This window comes from Oryctolagus cuniculus, chromosome 6 (assembly GCF_964237555.1).
Source record: "Oryctolagus cuniculus chromosome 6, mOryCun1.1, whole genome shotgun sequence".
NCBI classification, from domain to species: domain Eukaryota; kingdom Metazoa; phylum Chordata; class Mammalia; order Lagomorpha; family Leporidae; genus Oryctolagus; species Oryctolagus cuniculus.
Genome location: NC_091437.1, coordinates 62,862,417 through 62,886,478, shown reverse-complemented (window position 1 = coordinate 62,886,478; position 24,062 = coordinate 62,862,417). Strand labels below are relative to the sequence as shown.

Here is a 24,062-nt window from a genome sequence, read left to right as displayed (position 1 = left end):
TTTGGGTAAGTGGTTATATATAATGGAATCTTTGGATCATATGCAAGTCTATTTCTAGTTTTTAAAGAAATCATACTGTTTTCCAAAGTGGCTGCACTAATTTACAGTTTCCATTCTTCTTATAACCCAATTCCATCTATTTGGGATCATTTTTCTTTAGTCTGAGGAGCTCATTTTAGTATATTTTATTTCCAAATTCAGGCCAACCACAGATGAATTACTTAACAGAGATTTCTTTGTTTGAAAACATTTGTCTCACCTTCATTTGTGAAGGGCATTTTTATTGAGAACTGAATACTAATTAGGCAGTGATGTTTATGGGGGGGGGGTGGGATAAACATTGAAATACAGATTATAGTATACATAGGGTTTTTAATTTTTCCTAGAGTCTATACAAGTAGTATTGTCTTTCATATTGTATCAGGTTGGAAGGCACATATTATCTGGTTATCATTTGTGATTTTTTTTTTTAAAGATGTATTTATTTACTTTAAAGGCAGAGTTACAGAGAGGCAGAAAGAAAGAGATCTTCCATTCTCTGGTTCACTCCCCACAGGGCTGCAATGGCCAGAGCCGCACTGATTCAAAGCCAGGAGCCAGGAGTTTCTTCCAGATCTCCAATGTGGGTGCAGGGACCCAAGGACTTGGGCCATCTTCTATTGCTTTCCCAGGCCACAGTAGAGAGCTGGATCGCAAGTGGAGCAGCCGGGACTCGAACCGGCACCCATATGGGATGTTGGCACTGTGGACAGCTGCTTTACCCGCTACACCATAGTGCCAGCCCCTGTCTGTGATTTTAAGATCAATCAGGGTCCGGCGCTTTGGCTTGGCAAGTAAAGCCGCTGCCCACAGTGCCGACATCCCATATGGGATAAAACTTCATGACTGAGGAAGGTCAGGATGAGAGAAGGCAACTTGTACTTGGGTTTCTGGCTGTGCTTATTGCAGAATACTCAGTTTAGACAATATCTGAGTAATTCAGCTGTATTGATTTTACTGTATAATTTGTGCTTCTTTACTGACAGTCCAATTGATACTTTTTTTTAAAAGATTTATTTATTTATTTATTTGAAAGTTAGAGTTACAGAGAGAGAGGTCTTCCATCCGCTAGTTCACTCCCCAGATAACTGCAATGGCTGGAGCTGTGCCAATCTGGAGCCAGGAGCTTCTTCCGGGTCTCCCACGTGGGTGCGGGGGCCCAAGGACTTGGGGCCATCTTCTACTGCTATCCCACATCCCAGGCCATAGCAGAGAGCTGGATTGGAAGAGGAGCAGCCGGGACTAGAACCGGCGCCCATTTGGGATGCCAGCGTTTCAGGCCAGGGTGTTAACCCACTGTGCCGCAGCACTGGCCCCAATCTAATTGATATTTATTTAACCCCACCATAACCCAGATACTATGGTACTGGCTAAGGATACAGTACTGACCAAAAGAGAAGTCTTGTGCTCTCATGAAGCTTACAGCTCTTGAAACTTATTTTATCTGTGAGGAAAATAGATAAAATTTAAGAAAAATAAGGCAAAAAGAGAGTATGGATAATGGTTGGAGCAGAGAAAAGGTGGGAGGTCTTTTTAATTGAAAGATCCAAGAATACTTCTTGAGGTGGTATTTGAATGGAGTATTTCCATGTAAAGGGAATAAAGAACCTAAAGCCAGAGTGTGTTAGGGGTGTTTCTGATTGCTGCCACAGTGATGGAAGAGAATGAGCAACAGCGGAAAAAGGGGAAGTGACCCAGGCTTTTTGTACTTTATTCTAAATGTAATGAAAAGCCTTAGAGAGATTGAGAATAAGGGTGGATGATGTAATCTAATTGTGGTTACTATGTGGAAAATGGCCTGTGTAGGGACAGGAGCAAAAATAGAATCAAGGAGTCTGAGCAGGGGGCTGTTTGTATTATTCCAGGCAAGATCTGGTGTGTGTGTGGATTGTGGTGGTAGCATGAGGTGAAGAAGTTGTTAGATTTGGGAACATTTTGAAAGTGGAACCTAAAGAATTTGTTGGAATGCAAGATAGAGACGACTCAGGAGATACCAAATATTACCCCAAACAGTTGGGTTAATGAGGACTTCGTTTTTTGAGAGTGGGAACACTGGGTCAGGAGCAGTTTTGCAGAACGAAATTATGAATATGATTGTGCTTGTAATTTTAGGATGCTTAGTGAGTAACCAAATAGAAATATGTTGAATAGAGTAGTACATACAAGTCTAGAAGTAACCGAGAAATATTCCAGCGTATTTGTATGCTGCTGACAGTGATCTAAAAACAAGGGAAATTGATGATTCAGGAGAGATGATAGCAGGAAGGGAATACTTAAATAGGCATGAGACATTCGTATTAAGGATCAAATGGAAAAATTAGCCTTAGATAGCTCTGTGGGCAGTTCATCTTGTGAGGGAAGGTGGGTGCAGATGCAGGTAGATTAGTAGTTTTGGTGGTCAAACAACATGGAAATTTCCCCAAGTACTCCTTTTCTCATCAGAAAATAAGTTTGAAAGCTTGGTGGTTTAACACTGGAAAATTAAAATAATAGAGTACACCACAGAATAAAGGACAAAGCCCACATAATCTAAAAGGACACAGAAAAAACATTTGACAAAATTCAGCACATCTTTTTTTTTTCTTCTTTTTTAAAAAGATGTATTTATTTATTTGAAAGTCAGAGTTACACACAGAGAGAAGGAGAGGCAGAGAGAGAGAGAGAGAGGTCTTCCATCCGCTGGTTCACTCCCCAACCAGCAGCCAATACGGAGCCAGGAGTCAGGAGCGTCCTCCTGGCCCCCCATGTGGGTACAGGGGCCCAAGGACTTGGGCCATCTACTACTGCTTTCCCAGGCCATAGCAGAGAGCCAGTTCGAAAGTGGAGCAGCCAGGACTTGAACCCATATGGGATGCCGGCACCGCACATTCACCTGTTATGCCGCAGCGCCGGCCCCAGCACATCTCCCCCCACTCCCCCCAAGAAACCTTTTATTTAATGAGTACAAATTTCATAAGTACAACTTTAGGAATATAGTGATTTTGCCCACCATACCCGCCTTCCCACCCCCACTCCCACCCCACCTCCTTTTCCCTCTACCATTCCCAGTCTCATTCTGCATTAAGATACATTTTTAATTAACTTTATACACAGAAGACCAACTTTATACTAGTAAAGATTTCAACAATTTGTACACACACAAAAAAATATAAAAACCTGTTTGAGAACAAGTTTTACAGTCAGTTCTCATAGTACAACTCATTGAGGACAGAGATCCTACATGGGGAGTAAGTGCATGGTGACTCTCTCTTGTTAATTTAACAATTAACACTCTTATGTATGACATCGGTGATCACCTGAGACTCTTGCATGAGCTGCCAAGGTTATGGAAGCCTTTTGAGTCCATAGTATTCGTCATTATTTAGACAAGGCCATAAGCAAAGTGGAAGTTCTTTCTTCCCTTCTGAGAAAAGTACATCCTTCTTTGATGGCCCCTTCTTTCCACTGGGTTCTCACAGAGATCCTTCATGTAGGATTTTTTTTTTTTTTTGCCATGGTATCTTGGCTTTCCATGCCTGAAATGCTCTCATGGGCTTTTCATCCAGACCAGAAAGCCTTAAGGGCTGATCGTGATGTCAGAGCAGCACAGCTTAATGATAAAATACTGACAAACTAGTAGATAGGAACTTCCTAAATTTGATAGAGATCTTCTATAAAAAACCCACAACTAACATTGTACTTAGTGATGGAAGACCAAAAGCTTTCCCTAAGGTCAGAATCAAGAGACGAGTGTCCACTCTTGCCACTTCTGTTCAAAATGGTACTGAAGGTTCTAGCCAAGACAATTAGGAAAGAAATAAAAAGTATCCATATTGTAAAGGAATAAGTAAAATACTCCAACAGATGACATTTTATAAATCGAAAATTCTAGAGAATCCAGAGAACTAATAACATGAGTTGAGCAAGTTTGTGGGGTACAAAGTCATTATACAAAATTAACTATATTTTATGCACTAGCAATGAGCAATCTGCAAATGAATTTAACAGTTCCCATTTAAATAGTATCAGAAGGAATAAAATGCATATTTGAGAAAAGAAATGTAAAACTTATACTCTGAAACTACAAAGCATTGTTGAAAAAAAATTAAAAAGCCTAAATAAATGATGCTATGATTTAAATTCTGTTTGTTCCCTTAATGTGGAAATTTAATCTCCATTTTGAGGTTGGTAGTTAAAGGGAAAAAATTTAATCCAGCTATGTTATTTAGAGGAGGAGCCTTTGAGAGACCATAGAATTGAATAAATCATTAGAGTGGAGCCCTATGGACTGAATCCTGATGACTTTATAACAAGTAGGAGAAAGATGAGATAGGCAACACACACATGCATGTTACTTGTCTCTCGTGTTATCTGATGCCCTATGACCTCTAGGACTCTGGCAGCAAGAAGACCATTACCTGATGAGGTCCCTTGCATCTCCAGAATTGTCTTGTTGGAATATGAGTTTTGGGATCATCTTATCAGTTTATACAAAGAAGTTTGCTTTGAATTTGTAGAGATTTGAAATAAACCTCTTTTTTTAATGAAGTAGCCTGCCTCAAGTATTTCATTATACTAACAAAAAAAAAAATGGTCCATTACAAATAGATATCTCATCATGTTCAAGGTTTAGAATATTTTATAGTATTCACCAAATTAATTCACAGATTCAAATTTGCTGTCAAAGTCCCAACCAACTTCTTTGCAGAAACTGTTAAATTGATCTTAAAATTCAAATTGAACTATTTGAGGATTTCAAAAAGTCTATGAAAAGTGGGATTATAAAGATTAGATTATTTTGGTTCAGAAAATTTTTCGACCATGATTTTTTTGTTTTTAAGATTTATTTTATTTATTTGAAAGAGTTAGAGAGAGAGGTAGAGACAGAGAGAGTGATCTTCCATCTGCTGGTTCACTCCCCAGATAGCTGCAATGGCCAGAGCTGCGCCAATCTGAAGCCAGGAGCTTCTTCCAGGTCTTCTATGTGGGTGCGGGGGTCCCAGGACTTGGGCCATCTTCTGCTGCTTTCCCAGGCTATAAGAGAGCTGGATTGGAAGAGTAGCCAGGACTAGAACTGGTGTGCATATGGGATGCCGGCTCTTCAGGCCAGGGCTTTAATCCGCTGCGTCACAGTGCCAGCCCTATGATTTTTTTTTCAACATACATTTTCTATGAACTTTTTTAAGACTGCACATACAAGGGAACCATGATAGAATAGTCTTGAAAAAGAATAAAGTTCAGAGTTCATACTTTGAAATGTTATGACTTACTAAATCAAGACAGTGAAGTGTTGGCATAACTACAGATACATAGATCAAACACAATTGAGGACCTAGAAATATGCTTGTTAACCATTGATTTTTGACAAGGATCTCATGACCATTAATGGGGGAAATAGTCTTTTTCAATAAATAGCGTCATGATAACTGAAGATCCAAATCTACCATTCACTGTATACAAAAAAATGGATCAAAGTCCTCAGTATAAGTTCTTAAAGTTTTATAAACTTCTAAAAGGCATATAATACAAGGACCTTATATATGGCAATGGATTCTTATCTAACACCAAAAGCAAAAGCAACCAAAGGGGGGGGAAAAACAGGTAAATTGTACTTCATCAAAATTTAAAGCTTGTTTGTTGAAGGGTGTTATCAAGGAAATGAAGACAACTTACAGAATGGGAAGAAATATTTGCAAATCATATATTGATAAGAATTTGGTACCTAGATATATAAAGAACTCTTACTACTCAACAGTAAAAAAGCAAAACAGCCCTATAGAAAAATGGGAAGTGAACTTGAGTAGATTTTTCTCCAAAGAAGATGTTCAGATGTCCAATAAGCGGGTGGGCATTGTGGCACAATGAGTTAAACCACCACTTCTGATGCTAACATCCCATATTGAAGTGCTGGTTCAAGTCCTGGCTGTTTCACTTCTGATCCAGCTCCACCTGAAAAAGCAGTGGATGATGGCTCAAGTTCTGGGGCCCCTACAACCCTTGTGGGAGGCCAGGATGGAATAGAATTCCTGGCTTCTGGCTTTGGCCTGGCCCAGAGCTGCCCATTGTGAGCATTAGGGGACTGAACCAGCAGATGAAAGATCTTACTTTTGGCCTGCGCCACGGCTCACTTGGCTAATCCTCCGCCTGCGGCGCCGATACTCCCGGTTCTAGTCCGGATTGGGGGGCCGGAATCTGTCCCAGTTGCTCCTCTTCCAGCCCAGCTCTATGCTGTGGTCTGGGAGTGCAGTGGAAGATGGCCCAAGTCCTTGGGCCCTGCACCCGCATGGGAGACCAGGAGAAGCACCTTTATTTATTTATTTTTTGACAGGCAGAGTGGACAGTGAGAGAGAGAGAGAGAGAGAGAGACAGAGAGAAAGGTCTTCCTTTACCGTTGGTTCACCCTCCAATGGCTGCTGTGACTGGCATGCTGCAGCCGGCGCACCATGCTGATCCGAAGCCAGAAGCCAGGTGCTTCTCCTGGTCTCCCATGCGGGTGCAGGGCCCAAGGATTTGGGCCATCCTCCACTGCACTCCCGGACCACAGCAGAGAGCTGGACTGGAAGAGGGGCAACCGGGACAGAATCCAGTGCCCCGACCGGGACTAGAACCCGCTGTGCCAGCGCCATAGGTGGAGGATTAGCCTATTGAGCCGCGGCGCCGGCCCTATGCTTTTCTAAAAGCAGATTTGTATTGCATTCCTTGTGCTTTTTTTTTTTTCAGCTTTATGACCTTGATCAGGCTATTTAATATTTTATCATTCATAAAATATAGAGATACTGGTATGTGCTTGCAGGATTATTGTAAAGATTAGAGAGATTATGTTTATAAAACTTCTAACACAGAGTAAGTCCCCATAAAAGATCTTTTTCTCCCAGAATCCATTGATATATTTAATTTGGCAAATACTTATTAGCATCTAATCTGTGCTACATTACTGTGGATGCTGAAGGGATCGACAAAACAAAACCCAGAATCTCTCAATTCAGGAAGTTGAATGTTATAGAAGGCAGTCTTGACATATAAATGAATCATAACCAATGCTCAGGACAGTAGAGATAAATATAAAGTGCTAGAAGCAATTAATTTTTTGTAGTCCTGTCTGCGGAGTGATTCCTAAATATTTTCTTTGAAAAAATACTTGGTAGCTAAGATGGGGGCCAAAGATAAAGGAAGGGAAAAAAAACTTAAAGTGATCTTTAAGGTACCAGTCTTTTAAGATTGATTTCAGCAAGGTACTTGATAAAATCTCTCTTGAAGTCCTTGTACATAAATTGGAGAAGTGTAGGCTGGCTGATAGAATAAGAGATCGATTTAAAGCTGATTCTACAACTGTGTTCTGAATGTTTTTCTCCTGGCATTGTAGAACAATGGATTAAGCTGCTACCTGCATATCAGCATCCTTTATGGGTGCCAGTCTGAGTCCCAGCTGCTCCACTTTCAATCCAGTGCCCTCTAATGCACTTGAGATAGCAGTAGAACATGGTCTGAGTACTTGGGCCTTGCCACCCATGTGGGAGACCCAGATGAAGCTCTAGATTCCTGACTTCAGCCTAGCCAGGCCCCAGCCATTGCAGCCATTTGGAGAATGAACCAGAGAAGGGAAGATCTCTGGCTCTCCCTCTGCCTCTATAATTGCCCTTCAAATAAATAAATAAATCTTTAAAAAAAAATGAGTACCTATAATCTGCCCTCCACTACATCCCCACCTTTTAATTTTTAATTCAACAGTACCAAACAGTATACAGTGAAAAATATGTCTCTCTCCTCTTCCAGTCCCTGGAAAGGGACACACATCCTTGTCATCTTCCCCAGAGGCAAACACAGTCATTAGTTGCTTGTGCCCAGGAGCTTGTTTTTCAGTGCACATCTCAGTACACTTTATACTATAATTATTTTTTAAAGATGTATTTATTTATTTGAAAGAGTTACACAGGGAGAGAAGGAGAGGCAGAGAGTGAGAAAGAGAGAAGTCTTCCATCTGCTGGTTCACTTCCCAATTGGCTGTGACAGCTGGAACTGTGCTGATCTGAATGCAGGAGCCATGAACTTCTTCCAGGTCTCCCATGCAGTTACAGGGGCCCAAGGACTTGAGCCATCTTCTACTGATTTCCCAGGCCACAGCAGAGAGCTGGGTCAGAGGTAGAGCAGCTGGGACTCGAACTGGTGCCCATATGGGATGCCAGCACCACAGGCGGCGGCCTCACCCATTACGCCACTGCACTGGTCCCTGTGCTATAGTTATTTGAGTGGGTATTATGTCTGCCTTAGGAAACTGTAACTTCCTTAAGAGCAAGAACCCTGCCTCTTCTCCAGATTATTTGCACATTGAAAATTCTCAATAAATATTTGCTAAATCAGTTATTTAAGGAAAAGATGGACCAGGAGAAGATAAGCTTCTGTAGTAACAAGTCACAGTTTTCTGTCCTTGGCTGCATCCTTTACAATCATTTTTCACCAGTGACTTGGATGAAGATATAGAAAACATTTTCTTATCATATATGAAGATAGCACAGAGTTGGAAAAGAGAACCTATAACATCAGCTAACAGTCAAGACTGTAGATAATCTCAACCAGACTGGAATGTTCAGTTGAAAAGAACAGGACCGAGTATAAAGTCCAGTGTTTTGAGGAAGAAAAATACCCAGCAATCTGTTCACCAGTGTATAGAATTGAGAGACTTGTCTTGATAACATTTAATTTGAAGATGATTTGGGAGAGTAAGGGGTGGAGCTTAATTGTTTTTAAGCTCAGTCTAAGCAACAGTATGCCCTGATTATTAATAAATTAAATACAGCCTTGACTGAATTAGTGGAATGTGATTCCAAATGGAATAGTTCATGATTCTTCTATTCTCTTTACTGGTCAGACTGCTTGTTAAATATTGGGTTCAGTTTGGGGTGCCACATATGTAAAGAAAAACTGACAGACTAGAATATGCTTAGAAGAGGTTAACAAGGAAGGTAAAACATTGATGACAAAGATTATATGTCCTGACTTTACTACTTACCAGTTGTGCCTAATGAAATCAATCTCGTGCATTTTATTCCCATACATTTAAAAGAGGGGAAAGTAATAATACCAAGTGGAAGGATGATCATAAAGATTGGAGCTAATCAAAGTCTTCAAAAGGCTCTGCAATCCAAGTGTTTATATAGATGGGCTTAATGAATAGTTATGGACTGTCCTTTGAAGGGGGTTACATTTTAGTGGGGCAGATAACTGAGTAAATCCAGGATTATAATGTAGCTTGTTAAATATCTAAGAGCTAACTTATGGAAAGGGTGGTAAATACATTCATAAGACCTCCAGTACATGCAGGTTGAGCCAGGCTAGGCAAACCTAGGGCCAGCTGTGGACCAAATCCTACCAGATACCTGTTTTTAGTTTTGCTGGCACACAGCCACACCCATTTGTTTACATATAGCCTATAGCTGCTTTCCTATTACAATACAGAGTTGAATAATTATGATAGACCATGTAGTCTACTGAGCCCAAAATACCAGCAAACTATATGGTTTGCGTACCCCTGAACAAGATGGATGCTCGACAGCCTATTTCATGAACTGGTAACATTTCTACGCTCTCTGTTGTAGGGGTTTCGAGGAGAAGGCTACAAGGGTTTGATGTGAAATGGTCATACTTTCAGGTTTTTTGTTTGTTTTGCAGTTATAAGAAATGAAGACTGAAAAACACTTGATTAATAACTTCCAAAATCCCTTAAGAGACTATGATTTTATAACATTTAACAGACACGTTTCGATATGAGATGATGTGTTTTGTTTATCCTCTGGGCTAAAGCCATCTCTACCCCCTAGAATTGGGAGGTGGTCATAGTGTAGTGGAGAAGACTGCTTGTGTTAACTATTCTGAACTGTTATAACTGTTCACTTGTAACTGGAATACTTTCCTTTTTATTTTTTTAACGATTTGTTTATTTGAAAGGCAGAGTTGGAGAGACAGAGAAATCTTCCATCTACAGGTTCACTCCCCAAATGTCCCAAGACCAGGGCTGAGCCAGGCTTCAGCCTGGAGCCTGAACTCTGGGTCTCCCACAGGGTGGCAGAGGCCCAAGCACTTTGGCCATCTTTGGCTTCTCAGGTGCATTTGCAAGGAACTGGATTGGAAGTGCAGCAGCTGGGACTTGAACTGCCATCCATATGGAATGCCGGTAGGCAGGTGGCTGCTTAGACTGCTGTGCTACAACACCGGCCCCTCAATGCTTTTCAGCCTTTCATAGATTGGAGCTTATGTAGATATTCAGATGTAGCTATCATTACTATATTTTGTAGAGTTCTTCTTTGGAATGTGTGTCATACCAGATGATAGAATTTTTTTTAAAGATTTTATTTATTTATTTGAGAGGTAGAGTTACAGATAGAGACACAAAGAGAAAGGTCTTCCTTCTGTTGATTCACCCCCAAAATGGCCACTTCGGCCAGAACTATGCTGATCAGGAGCCAGGTGCTTCCTCCTGGTATCCCATGCGGGTGCAGGTGCCCAAGCACCTGGGCCATCCTTCACTGCCTTCCCGGCCCAAAGCAGAGCGCTGAACTGGAAGAGGAGTAGCCAGGACTAGAACCCGGTGCCCATATGGGATGCCAGCGTCGCAGGCAGAGGATTAGCCAAGTGAACCATGGCGCTGGCCCCCAGATGATAGAATTTTGACTAGGAAAGTATAAATCCCTCCCTTGAGTGCTGCAAGTTGGTAGTACCAAAAAAAAGCCTTTCTTGGTTGTGAACTAGATCTTTAGATCTCATGGCTTACCAATTAGGGAAATACCTTGAGGCAGGCAGTTTTGGTACATATATTATAGGCATTAGTCTTTTTTTTTTTTTTTTTTTTTTGATACAGTTAGAGAAAGAAAGGTCTTCCTTCAGTTGGTTCACCCACCAAATGGCCGCTACAGCTGGCGTGCTGTGCCGATCCAAAGCCAGGAGCCAGGTGCTTCCTCTTGGTCTCCCGTGTGGGTGCAGGGCCCAAGGACTTGGGCCATCCTCCACTGCCCTCCGGGCCACAGCAGAGAGCTGGACTGGAAGAGGAGCAACCGGGACAGAATCCGGCGCGCAGGCGGAGGATTAGCCCAGTGAGCTGCAGCGCCAGCCTATAGGCGTTAGTCTTAAGTTGAGGCTTCTGAGTGCACTTCTCCCAATGGAGTAGGGGTTTAAACTTTGTTTCTTCCTGTACATTTTGTCTTTTGTGTTCAGAATCTACCCCAGCTAACAATACACATTTTTTTCTTCCCCTTCCCTCCTTTCCCATCCCCTTCTCTTCCCTCCCCTCCCCTTCCTTCCCCTAATTGGAAGTGTTGACTCGGAGACAAAAAGAGGCCAAGAGCAAAACTGACAGTGGGACAACTACTCAGACTTCCCTAGGCGTTGACAAGTAAGTGTGGTGTGTTCACGGAGCTCTTGTTTAATATACCATTGCTTGGACCAAATAAAGACATAAGTTCCTATCTTATGCTCTGTTTCTTTGGCTTTGACAATCACTTTATTGCTTGGATAGTCAAATTTCTTTTTATTTTTCTTATTCCCATTTTATGTTCAGTGTTGGTGCTCTGTGTCTCTTATAACTAATTCTGTCACCCATTCACTTCCACTTCCACATTAGGTTTCTGTTTTCTTTAAATTTACATATTGGTATTTGGTGCTTTGGGGAAGCAGTGAGCGTTTTGCTGTGTAATCATAGAGAAATTGAGTTGTGAAAGGTTGGACAGTACTTTTATCGAAGACTTCCATTTGCTGTGGGCTGCAGGCGGAACCCAAAAAGCCTCATTTCAGAGGCAGGGGTCAGGTGTAGGTACTGCCTCCTGAGACTAGAGCCATGATCAACAGTAAGTTAGAACAGTTGGTTGCTAGGCAGAAACTTCTATCTTTGAAACTTGTATTCTCAATCCTAAATTTCAGGGCTGCCTTCCCTACTCCTCCTCCTGCAATGTAGACATTCCTTTAAGGTTGTATTCCTCATGTTATAGTGCAGTAATTTTTTTTAAGCATTTCTATGTCCCTGGCTAGACTGTGAGTTATTTGAAGGCAGATACTTCCTGTCATTCATGTTTTTATCTCTAGCATCTAATAAAATGCATCTGAGACAGCAGTAACAATAGTAGCTGTTTGTTTCTTAATACTACGTGCCAGTCATTATGCCGTGTGTTATTTACCTTATGACTCTCACATTAGTGGGTAAATTGATTATTATTTCTTTCTTTTAAAAATAAACTGTAGAAAAATTATAGGTGACGACTGGTTAAGGCCAGATGTCCAGTAGAAACAGTATCTATTTGACTCTAAAATTCCTGCTCCTGTTGCAGTGCTGTCTCTTATGCAGTACAGAATTAATAAATATTTTCTGTATTGACGAACATTGGAAGGTATACTGGTCTGGGTTTTCTCATAAGGCAAGAGTTTTGCTTGCATTCTTCCATATAATTAAGTCCTTGGGAGACATGTATTTTGCCTATTTTAAAGACCTCCAGAAAAATTTTTACTTAGAGCTAATCCAAGTCTCTCTTGCTGTAGTTACTGAACAGTAATGGCTGGAAAGAGAAGTCTAAGAAGCATGCATTAGAAAGTTTTCTTTAGCTTCTTAAAAATAAGATGCTGTTAAGAGTCAGGCAGATTTGGGTTCTGACACTTAACTAGCTATAGGATTTTGGGGAGAAAAGTTCCTTCCTAATAGAGCTTATTAGAGTTAATTGAGAAATTGTGTTTAAGGGCCTACCAGAGAGTCTCACCACAGAGAAAATACTTAATACAAGTTCATTTCCTTTCTTTTCCCCTAGTAGTTTCATTTTCACTAATACTCAGCAATCCTTATTTCAAAGTCACACATTCCTCTCTTTCTCCAAACTCTGCTGTTATAAAAAGATAAAAAAATATCTGTGTGTGAAATTAAGCAAAAGCCTCTGGCAGAACCACATGTTTTAGTAACTTCCTAGTTGATGTTGCAGGTTGTAGAATTAAGGAAGTCAGCATATAGACAGACTTGATTTACTAATCAGACAAGTTCATCCAGCCTGGTAAAAATGTCATCTTGATTTAATGCTCTTGGTACTCCTTTTTCTGATGAAATTTTAACTTCTTCTTGAAAAAACTGTTACACTTAATTTCATAAGAGTTTGACAGAATATTTTATGTCTGAAGAGCAATCAGCATTGTTCGAGATAGTTAGAAGAGCTATTTCATTACCATCCCACTGCTCCAACAGCAGGGTACAGAGATACAGCCAGAAAACTGCTAATCACTCAGTCCTTTTGATTGGCATCAGGTTAGTTTTATTGGTGGTCCTGCTGAGCAAATCTACATTGGTTGACATGTCTTGTTGCAGAATAACTTTGAGACATGGAAACACAAATTGAGACATATCCAGGAGCCAAGAGGCAAAAGCAAATCTTAAAGCTGCTTTTTCTCCCTCTCTTTCTGATTTGCTAGAAATGAGAAGTGTTACCTCTGTAAATCCCTGGTCCCATTCAGAGAGTATCAGTGCCACGTGGACTCCTGTCTCCAGCTTGCAAAGGGAGACCAAGGAGATGGGCCTGAAGGGAGTGGTAGACTGTATTCCCCTGTGGAGGGGAAGCGGCAGCAGCGGCTGAGGAACCCAAAGGTATGTGTGGAAAAATTACCTAATCTTCTTGATTCTCAGTTTTTAAGAGACCACAGTTCTGCTGTGGGCTTTTTCCCCTCTTTCCCTCCTCATCTACCTTCTGTTTATTTTGAAGCAAAATTTATGCCTTTTAAAGATTTTTTTCTTTTAATTCCAAAAGTAGTACATGTTCATTGTAGAAAATAAATACACAAAGTTAAAAAATATAAAGAATAAAGAGAAATTATCACCCTCAATTTAGCTACTCAGCAATAGCAGCTTTTAATATCTTGGCCCTTTTTTTTAATAATCTTTGTGCACTTTTAATATAATTGACACTGTTCTCATTTCCTCTTTTTCTCACCTTCTCTCCATGTATATACAGTATGTACTATAAATACATAAATATTTGTATAGTTGTGTATATAAATATATACATGTGTGTGTATGTGTATATACACACACGCTATGTATAGCTTTGTTATATATAGTTTCTCTGTGTGTTTATAGTTTCTATCTTGGATTTATAAAAACTGAAGGTATAGCATAAATATCTTTCTGAGTTTATTTTTAAAATTATTGTTGAGTTTTTATCACATAGATGATTGCTTAAACCATTCTCACTTTATTGGACATTTAGATTCTTTACATTTCTTCAGTATTGTAAGACTATGTTTAAGACATTAATCAAGCCGGCGCCGTGGCTCAATAGGCTAATCCTCCACCTTGCGGCGCCGGCACACCGGGTTCTAGTCCCGGTTGGGGCGCCGGATTCTGTCCCGGTTGCCCCTCTTCCAGGCCAGCTCTCTGCTATGGCCAGGGAGTGCAGTGGAGGATGGCCCAGGTGCTTGGGCCCTGCACCCCATGGGAGACCAGGAAAAGCACCTGGCTCCTGGCTCCTGCCATCGGATCAGCGCGGTGCGCCGGCCACAGCGCGCCGGCCGCGGCGGCCATTGGAGGGTGAACCAACGGCAAAGGAAGACCTTTTTCTCTCTGTCTCTCTCTCTCACTGTCCACTCTGCCTGTCAAAAATTAAAAAAAAAAAAAAAAGACATTAATCAGTCTTTGTAACATTGATTATATCCTTAGATCTCTTAAAGTGGAATCTATAAAGTTTCTTGAAACATTCTGCCAAATTACTTTTCACTCTGCTGGAAACATAACATGAAATCGGCTCTGTTGAACTCCTTGTAAGCATAGCCTGGGACAATACAAAACCTAGGCCCTAGTAGGCCTTATGATTAGAGATAAGGAAGAGCAAGTCTTGGCTTAGAGATCAAAGATAAAGCAGCAGCTCCATTTTCTCTAGGGTTCTAACATAGCAGTCCGTCACTTTACACACGAAGATGAGAAGCCATTGTCATGCCAGAGAACAGGACTGTCCTTAGGAGTGGGGGGAACTCTGAGCTGGTGATTTGGAATTGGGGTTTTTAAGTGTGACCAATGCTGTAGAGCCAGTTTGTGCTTCTGGTATTGTTGCCTAAAGAAGCTATCTTGAAACTTGTTGCTATTATAAATCTCTCATTGGTCAGAGACTGCTATTCTATAGTGTGATTGGTGGACGGTTTTGGCTTGATTCTGTTACCTATTGTTGAATAATATTCTTGTCATAGACATATGATTTCTTCATTGCAGTTTGGTTTTTCATTTGTATACCCTCATTTATTAGAAAACAAGACTTTCCTAGAGCTATGCTCCCACATCCTATGGAACCAGGTATGGTCTGTTGTATTGTGGACTCCCTACCAAAAAAGTAATTCTTTCACTGATTTCTCTGTCACAGGAAAAAGGCCACAGTGAGGGCCGACTCCTCAGTCTCTTGGAACAGTCAGAGCATAAGACTGCAGGTGAGGACTCCAGGACCAGGTTTTTGGGCTTCTGCGTAAGGTCTTCCAGTAGAAATAGCCACTGCCAACACTTTGACTATTTGTTGGGTTATGTGAGTGCCCATTTGACTCAGTCTTCCAGCTTTTGAGATTCAACCTAGATGATCTCTCCTTAAGGAAGATACCCTTTTGTACTTGTTGTGTGTTTCATTTCAGGCTTTATAAAGCCTGGGGTGAGACTACCTGTTGAACTGGGAAAAAAACATTCCCAAATCCCATGGGAATGACAGAGACCCTCTAAGTATATCTTTTGAAGGATCAAGCATGAAAAACCAGGCGTGTAGGCATTACAGACTGCTCCTGATGTTTTGTGTCTTTCATATATTACTTTCAGCTTAGTATCCCAGCCTATGTTCCTGAGGGATTGTAGGAAATAACTACATTTCTTTGTGCGCAGTAGTTATGGGGCAGCAGTAGAGAGTATTGATCAAGAGCATTGCCTACATGGGAACACCAATTTTATAGTCTGTAAGAATTAGACCTAGTAAAGCTCCATGTGTATTCTGTGGCATAAGTAAGTTCTAGATAATAGCTGCTATTATTATTGTTATTATTAATTACTTTTGTTAAAATTCACTAGATGCAGAGAGAAGAGGAGCTCTTGCTCAAGCCTAGTGAGATTTGATTATCTAGTTCTAACAGTTCATTCCTACCAAGCAATCTAAATCTGTGGTGCCTTCTGATGACTAAAAAAAAAAAAAAAAAAAAAAAGCAAACTCTCCAAACCTTGTATCCTGCTGCCTGTAGATCAATAGGTTGTAAATCTCTGCAGGTGGCAGATCTGGCAGCGTCTTGCTCCTCAGGTCCAGATTTGAAGTAGATTTATTCAGAGGTTTTTCATTTCAAAGTGGTCATACCTCTGTTAGTTAGCCTGTTGGGTGCTAATGCTCACATTCCATTGGCAATGGGCTGTTGAAAGAAGTACCTAGAACACAGGAAGCACTAGAGTGGTGACAGGTGGTGTGACTACAGCACTTAGCCAGCATTGTGACTTTCTCTCTCTATTACAGATGCAGAGATAAAGACCGAGTCTTCAAAAACAGGAGCCTTCAGGTGAATTGGGATATACTCTGAAGTGTAGCTGTCAGCAGTTCTAAAAAGCACAGCCCTGTCCTGTGTTCTGTGTGGAGTGCGATATTCACACTGTAGAACTATTGTGACCTCTCCTTCTCTGTGTAACTCTCGGGTCCCCCACATACCTGGGCTATATATTAAATGGCCAGCTCAGTGGACTTATGGTGTTAAAACAGCAGAGCGAATGCCATGTCTTACTCCGTACCTCTTTATTTTTAGCCAATCTAGTCCTCTGACCTAGATTTTAGTTGGCTTAGGATTGGGGTCTGAATCCTCATTCTCTGAATACCTAACTGTGTAGTTTTAGGTATATAATTTACAAATGTCCTTATCTATGAAAGTGAAATGAAGTACTTATCTGGTTGGATTATTACAAAGATCATGTGTACTGGGGCCGGCGCCGTGGCTCACTTGGCTAATCCTCTGCCTGCGACACCAGCATCCCATATGGACGCCGGATTCTGTCCCGGGTGCTCCTCTTCCAGTCCAGCTCTCTGCTGTGGCCCGGGAGGGCAGTGGATGATGGCCCAGGTGCTTGCATCCGCGTGGGAGACCAGGAGGAAGCACCTGACTCCTGGCTTCGGATCAGCATAGCTCTGGCTGTAGCAGCCATTTGGGGGGTGAACCAACGGAAGGAAGACCTTTCTTTCTGTCTCTCTCTCTCACTGTCTAACTCTATCTGTCAAATTAAAAAAAAAAAAGATTATGTGTACTAAGTGTACTAATAATATGTATAAAAAGCTCTGGCAGAGTGGGTAGCATACCCTTGGTGTATATTAGGCATATATTGAATCTGAACTTTCCCTTCTCTACAGGGTGCCCTCTCCAGAGGTGGAAGAGGCAGGCTGCAGCAGAGCAATGCAGAGTTCCCTCACCAATTTTGACTTAAATGAATCTCCCATCAAGTCTTTTGTTTCCATTTCAGAAGCCACGGATTGCTTAGTGGACTTTAAAAAGCAACTTTCTGTCCGCTCAGGTAGCCGGACAAGGACCAAAGCAGGCAGAGGAAGAAAGAGAAAATCCTGAATTTCTAGAGTTCCAAGGTTGACGAAACCATTAGCAATAGGGGTGGGCCATGTTCATGAAGCCATTGTGGCCTCCAGTTTATTGTTGACCAAGTTTCAGCCCTGCAGTTTTCATCACCAGCACCTACTCAGCATCCTGGTTTTTATGTTTTCTATGATCTATACAGACAACTGTGTGTAGTGTTCTGTTTTATAACAATCTTTTGAATTTATCTACAGTTAAAAGAAAATTTAAATATATTTATGTTTGTATGAAATCTTATTTCTATAGATGGAGATTTTCCTTTTTCCGCCTTATTGCAGTTTTGGGGTACAGATATTTTAATTGTAGGAGTAGTTCTCAGACTCATGAATTACCTGTTCTGAATGAATTCCATTACTGATTTTTTTACATACCACCTATATTCAGTTAATGTGTAGTGCACAATTCTGAATATCGCAGGGATACTCCCTTGACTGTTTCTGACATCATTCTGAAAGTTGCCAGGGGCACTGGATCCTGCTACTTACTCTATCCCTACTCTTTGACCTTTTACTTTATTTTGCTGTCCTCATCCAATTAAGGATCCAAGCCAGAACATAGACCTTTTGAGGTCCTACTATTCTCAGGAATTTGTAAGTGAATACTGTTATTATTTCCTGTGCAATTATTTTTCCTAAATAGATTAGCCAATGGGGATTCCAGGAATATTCATCTGTTCAAACCAAGATTGATAGTTTTGTTGCAGAGGTCATAAGCAGTAACAAGAAATAGGTTCTATTTCAGTAACATTACTAGAATAATACATGTTCCTCACCACACTGCCTGGGAGCTTCGGTGCAGAGCTGAGCTGTGCTCTGTTTCAGTGCATAGACATACTTGAGAGGTGAGAGGATATTAAATGGCAGAAACAACTACCCGAGGGAGAAGATCCAACAAGGATATTAAGAAAACTGTGGCTCACACTGATTTGAAGATATATTGAGAGATGGTAGGAGGTGACTGTTGACCAAGAAAGGAGTTTGGGTCAGGTCAAGTGAGCTCACCACTCAGACTCTCCTAACTGATACATTATGTCCAATGTGACATTTTCCTTCATTTTGAAACAAAAATGAGGCATGTGATGGGAGAGTTCATAGAGAGCTAGGATGTAAGACACGGTACATGAAGTATTGTGTACCCTTTGCACACAAGCTCTCTGAGTTAAAAGAAGGCAAGATAGCAGGCTTGCTGTCTATTCCTTCAGTAGGTAATGTCTTGGAGCCAGTGTTGTGGTGCAGCGGGTAAAGTCACTGCCTGCGATGCCAGCATCCCATGTGGTGCCGATTGGTCCCGGTTGTTCTTCTTCCAATCCTGCTCCCTGCTAATGTGCCAGGGAAAGCAGTAGAAGATGGCCCAAGTCCTAGAGTCCCTGCACCTACATGGGAGACCTGGAAGAAGCTCCAAGCTTCAGCCTGGCCCAGCCCTTGGCTGTTGCAGCCATTTGGGGAGTGAACCAGCAGATGGAAGATCTCTCTTCTCCTCCCCTGTCCCTCTTCCCCTTCCTCTCTCCCTCTCCATCTTCTCCCTCTCTGTAATTCTGGCTTTAAACTAACTAAATAAATAAATCTTTTTTTAAAAAACAGCTAATGTCTTGCTATTGCATGGTACTAACATTATGACCCACGTAAGTAATAGCTATTCTTTGTGAGCAAATACTGTGGTCCAGGCCCTGTGTGTATGCCTTATTGTAATCCTTATAGCAACCTCATAAGGTAAGTATTACCTCTCACTTCCAGATGAAGAGACAAAGGCTCAGCGTAACAAAGACGCTGATTTTTCATGTCAGTGGGAGAGCAGTGCTCCTACCCTTCAGTCCTAGAGAAAGTGCTGTATTTTGACAGTAGTATTTCGTTTTCCTGTTCTCCTTCTAATGACGAATTTATCAGTTATGTCCTATCAGCTTAACTCTTCCTTGTCTTCTCTCATTAAATGTCAGTATTAGAAGTAAAGCTCTGGGGCAGGCACTGTGGCGCAGCAGGTTAATGCCCTGGCCTACAGTGCTGGCATCCCATATGGGCGCCAGTTCAAGTCCTGGCTGCTCCACTTCCAATCCAGCTCTCTGCTATGGCCTGGGAAAGCAGTAGAAGATGGAAGTCCTTGAGCCCCTGCACTCATGTGGGAGACCTGGAGGAGGCTCCTGGCTTCAGATGGGTGCAGCTCCGGCCCTTGGTGCCAATTGGGGAGAGAACCATTGGATGGAGGATCTCCCTCTCCCTCTCCCTCTCCCTCTCCCCCTCCCCCTCCTCCTCCCCTCCCCTCCCCCTCTCCCTCTCCCCCTCCCCATCCCCTCCCCTCCCCCTCTCCCCCTCTCCCTCTCCCTCTCCCTCTCCTCCTCCCCCTCTCCCTCTCCCTCTCCCTCTCCCCCTCCCCCTCCACCTGCCCTTTCCCTCCCCCTCCTCCTCCCCCCTCCCTCTCCCTCTCCTCTCCCTCTCCCTCTCCGTGTAACTCTGACTTTAAAATAAATAAATAAATCTTAAAAAAAAAAAAAAAGTAGAGATCTGGGGCCAGTGCCATGGTGCAGTAGGTTAATCCTCCACCTGCGGTGCTGGCATCTCATGATGTAGGGGCTGGTTCTGGTCCCGATTGCTCCACTTCCAGTCCAGCTCTCTGCTGTGGCCTGGGAAAGCAGTAGAAAATGGCCCAAGTCCTTAGGCCCCTGCACCCACGTGGGAGACCAGGAGGAGGCACCTTGTTCCAGGCTTCAGATGCACAGCTACCGCTATTGTGGCCATTTGGGGAGTGAACCAACGGAAGGAAGACCTTTCTCTCTGTCTTTCCCTCCCACTGTCTGTAAATCTAATTCTCAAATAAAAATAAATCTTTAGCAACAATAACAAAAAAAAGTAAAGCTCTATAAACAGGTGATAGTATGCTTATCTCTTGCCTGAAGGTAAGTAAAAGTGCTGCTTCTAGAAAGTGCATTATTTAGCTTAAAATTAAATGGTCTCCATAGAACATGCAGGTTAGTGGCAGGAGGGTGTGGATCAGCCAGACCAGGAACCATAGTTAATTTTTAGCTAATAGGGAGTCAAGAGCAAACCACCCCACACACATACTTAACGTCTTTGCAACTATCTTGGGCAGGAACTGCTTGTTTATCCATAGTCTTATTCTCCCCAGGCTGTAGCTAGTGAAAGGATAGACAAAGTGAAAGATGTGTCATATCAGTCTAAGTCTGGACCTTGCTTCTGTTACAAATTCAGCTCCCAGACCTATTTCCTTGTCATGCTTGTCAATAAAATGGGAAACTTCATACTTACAGGGTTCTAAGGAGTCACATGATGTATATAAAGAGTGTAGCACCATATCTATCACATAGAAGATGAATTAGTGGCAGAAGCTTACTAACGTGATACTGTGATGCTAAGCTTATGTATCATAAGTGTTGCAGTAATGTGGGCCAGAGAGAGGTGGGCAGATGCAGGAGACAGCTGTCAGAGTGAGCAGCTGGGAGGGATAACCCTGGGTCCATCTACCACCAGCCTTCCACAGGGCCCTTTTGTACTGGGTGTTAAGAGCTCTCCGTGGATCCCTGGGATTCTTCTGAAAGATGGAAAGCAACAGTTCTCTCAGTATTGCTGATTCATGGAGGCTTGGGAAGCTTCACAAGCTATTACCATAACTTGGGAAGAAAGAAGGAGACGTTTTTGTGTTTTTGTTTTTTCATCTTTACAACAGACCTCTAGCCCTGGGCATTCATCCTTTCGCTATATACCCACTTAAAAAAAAAAAAAAACACACACACACACACACACACACACACACGTGACTGGCTGCCTAAGGCCTTCTCTTGGTTTATGTTGCTTACAAACTGAAGAGTGTCATGAAGAAGCATCCAGCCTGTGAAACTGCAAGTTGGAAGATAAATAACCCCAGCCTCCTCAAACCTCTGAGGCATAGTCCACCTGTCAGGATTCCCTTGTAGGACTGAAGCTCATTTACTCTGAGCAGGAACTTATGGCTCCTTGCCCTTCCTAAATCAATTCCAACTTTCCTGGCAGGGCTGAGACCAAGACAGGGGTCTCCGGTTTGTGTAAGTGCAAAGTTGGCGTGCACCTGACCTGAGGGGATCTCTGTAATTCTATACCCTAGGCATATCACTTTCATCACTGACTCTGCCCTGTCCTGGATCACTTCTCAAGTAAGGTATTTGCACTCAAATTAGGTTGCTTCAGGGGGACTCAACATAAGCAAATCCTGTGAAGAAATTGGACCCCGGATTCTATGCAGGGAAATCAGGCACAGAAGAAGTTTGCCTAAGGTCACACAGCTGGTAAATGGGATGGGATGGGATGGGATTTGAACCAAGGTCTTTGTGACATTAGAGCGCATGTGCACTCTGTACCGTCCTACACCACCCCCCACCTTACACTCTAGCCACAAAACTAATGATTCAATTGGTAGTTCAGGATTGGGTGGGCTCTTTTCTCACCTGTGAGGCAGATAGCCTTGACCTCAAGTTGATTTTGGCAGATGGAGGTTTGGAGGAAGGGAAGGGAGGTAGTAAGTAGATGGGAAAGTTAGTTACCAGTGAAAAGATAGAAGAGTGTACGTACTGCTGAAACCACTCGTACCCGGAAGGCAGGAAGCAGTTACTAATTTCCTTTCAGTTTCAACAGCCCTGGACTATTTGTGGAAGGCTCTTAAATTAAAAAAAATTAACTGATACCTGTTCTGTATCAGGTCTAGAACTTGGTCCTAAGCCTCCAAAAATGAATAGGAAACATTCTCCAGAAACTCACAGTACAATGGGGAAGATAAACACATAAACAGATTATATTAATAAACGGTTAAGTACAACGATACAAGGCAGTTTACTGACAAGCTCAGAACAAAGAAGGGCCTGGCCTCCCAGCCCAGCAGTGGTTCTCTAGCCCTGCCATCCCTGCCTGTCCCCATTCCCTTGTGGACAGCTGGAGACTGGCATTAGGGGCTGTACGGAAACGTGTCAGGCCTTGTCTTTCTTTGCCCTCATTGGTCAGCGGCCACCTGGTGTCTGAAGAGCACTGCTAGCAGCTGCAGTGCCTCTGCAATGGCCAGGGCTGTCCCAGCTGCCCACAACCCTCAAGTCCAGCCTCCTCCCTCCCCGGCCTTGATCCAGACCATCCCTGGCACGGGGGGCCCCTGCTTCTGAGGGAATGAACACAATTTCCAAGAACAAGGAGAAACGCTGGTCAAGGCTGTATCCTCACCCTGAGTCCTGGCAGTCAACATGAGTTGCAGCTGGGCCTCCCACATTGACTCCCAAGTAAAGGACGTCGAGAGGTAGGAAGCCCAGGCTTGGCAGGATGCTGCCTCTCTCTGCCCGCCACTTGCTGCCTTTCCGAGCCTGTATATCTGGTTCGTACTCCAAAGTGTGCAGCAGGACTGAAGTCTGCTGTGCTTTCGGGCCTAACCTTGTCAAGATTGATAGAGGAACCTGCATCCTGGTGTCTGGTGGAGGTCTTGTACTATTCGTGGTTAATGGCAGGGTTACTGCTGATGGGATAGCCTGAAGTTTTCAAGTCTGTCCACCATTTTGCCTGAAATGAAAACTGTTGCCATCTGTCTAGTCTTCTACAGACACACTTCTACACATTCAAGACTAGTTCAGCTGAAAAAAAAATATTTGGTGGGGTTGGCACTGTGGCATAGAAGGGCAAGCATCTGCCTGTAGTGCTGGCATCCCATATGGGTGCTGGTTCGAGTCCCGGCTGCTCCACTGCCAATCTAGCTCCCTGCTAATATGCCTGGAAAAGCAGTGGAAGATGGCCCAAGTACTTAGGCCCATGAACCCACGTGGGAGACTGGAAGTGGCTCCTGGCTTTATCCTTGGCCAGCCCTGACCATTATGGCTGTTTGGAGAGTGAACCAATGGATGGAAAATTCTCCCCCCCCCCCTTGTGTGTGTGTATGTGTGTGTGTCTTTCTGCCAGCATCTGGAGAAGTACACCTGTGAAGTGAACCTACTCTTTGGCCTGCAGACTAAGGCCAGACTGCACAGCCTGGCTGACACCTGTCCCACCATAGACCCTCCCCTACATGTTTAGACCCCATTCCGTAAGAGCACCTGTGTGTGTGAGAGCCAGAACTACATACACTGGTCAAGGACCCCTTCCGTCAGCCTTCTGCTCTGCTAGGCTCAGCTCCTCAACCTCCCCTGCGCTCGGGCAGTCGGTCGCTTCCTCTGTTTCCACATTGCCTCTTTCTCATTAGTACACATTTCAGACAATTGTCCAGTAGACTTCATCTCTCCCAGGTTAGGCTCCTCCAGTGGCTTCTTAGGGTGAGCTTAGTTCTCCCAGTGTGTGTAAGAGGAAGAGAGCTCCCAGCACTACAGAGGAGCTGTCTCGGCACCCTTCACTCTCTTCAGGGCTCCAACCTCCCGTGGTCATCTTTCTCAAGTTTGCACCACAGTTCTGCTTACGCTGGGCTCCTCTTAGGGCAGACTTGGAAGGCAAAGCTCCTTCCTGAAT

At 42.9% G+C, this 24,062-nt stretch overlaps 1 protein-coding gene across 5 annotated transcripts in view; it reads left to right on the top strand.

The window, feature by feature from the left end:
• Positions 1-17,825, top strand: part of UIMC1 (ubiquitin interaction motif containing 1) — a 107,583-nt gene extending 89,758 nt beyond the window's left edge. For all 5 annotated transcript variants that reach the window (XM_051844464.2, XM_070076435.1, XM_051844463.2 and 2 more), the window contains 5 exons: positions 11,323-11,401; positions 13,450-13,621; positions 15,384-15,447; positions 16,497-16,539; positions 17,376-17,825. In XM_051844464.2, the coding sequence (XP_051700424.2) occupies positions 11,323-11,401; positions 13,450-13,621; positions 15,384-15,447; positions 16,497-16,539; positions 17,376-17,586 (569 nt within the window). In that variant the 3' untranslated portion in view covers positions 17,587-17,825. The remainder of the gene's footprint in view (positions 1-11,322; positions 11,402-13,449; positions 13,622-15,383; positions 15,448-16,496; positions 16,540-17,375) is intronic.
• Positions 17,826-24,062: the final 6,237 nt, after the last annotated feature.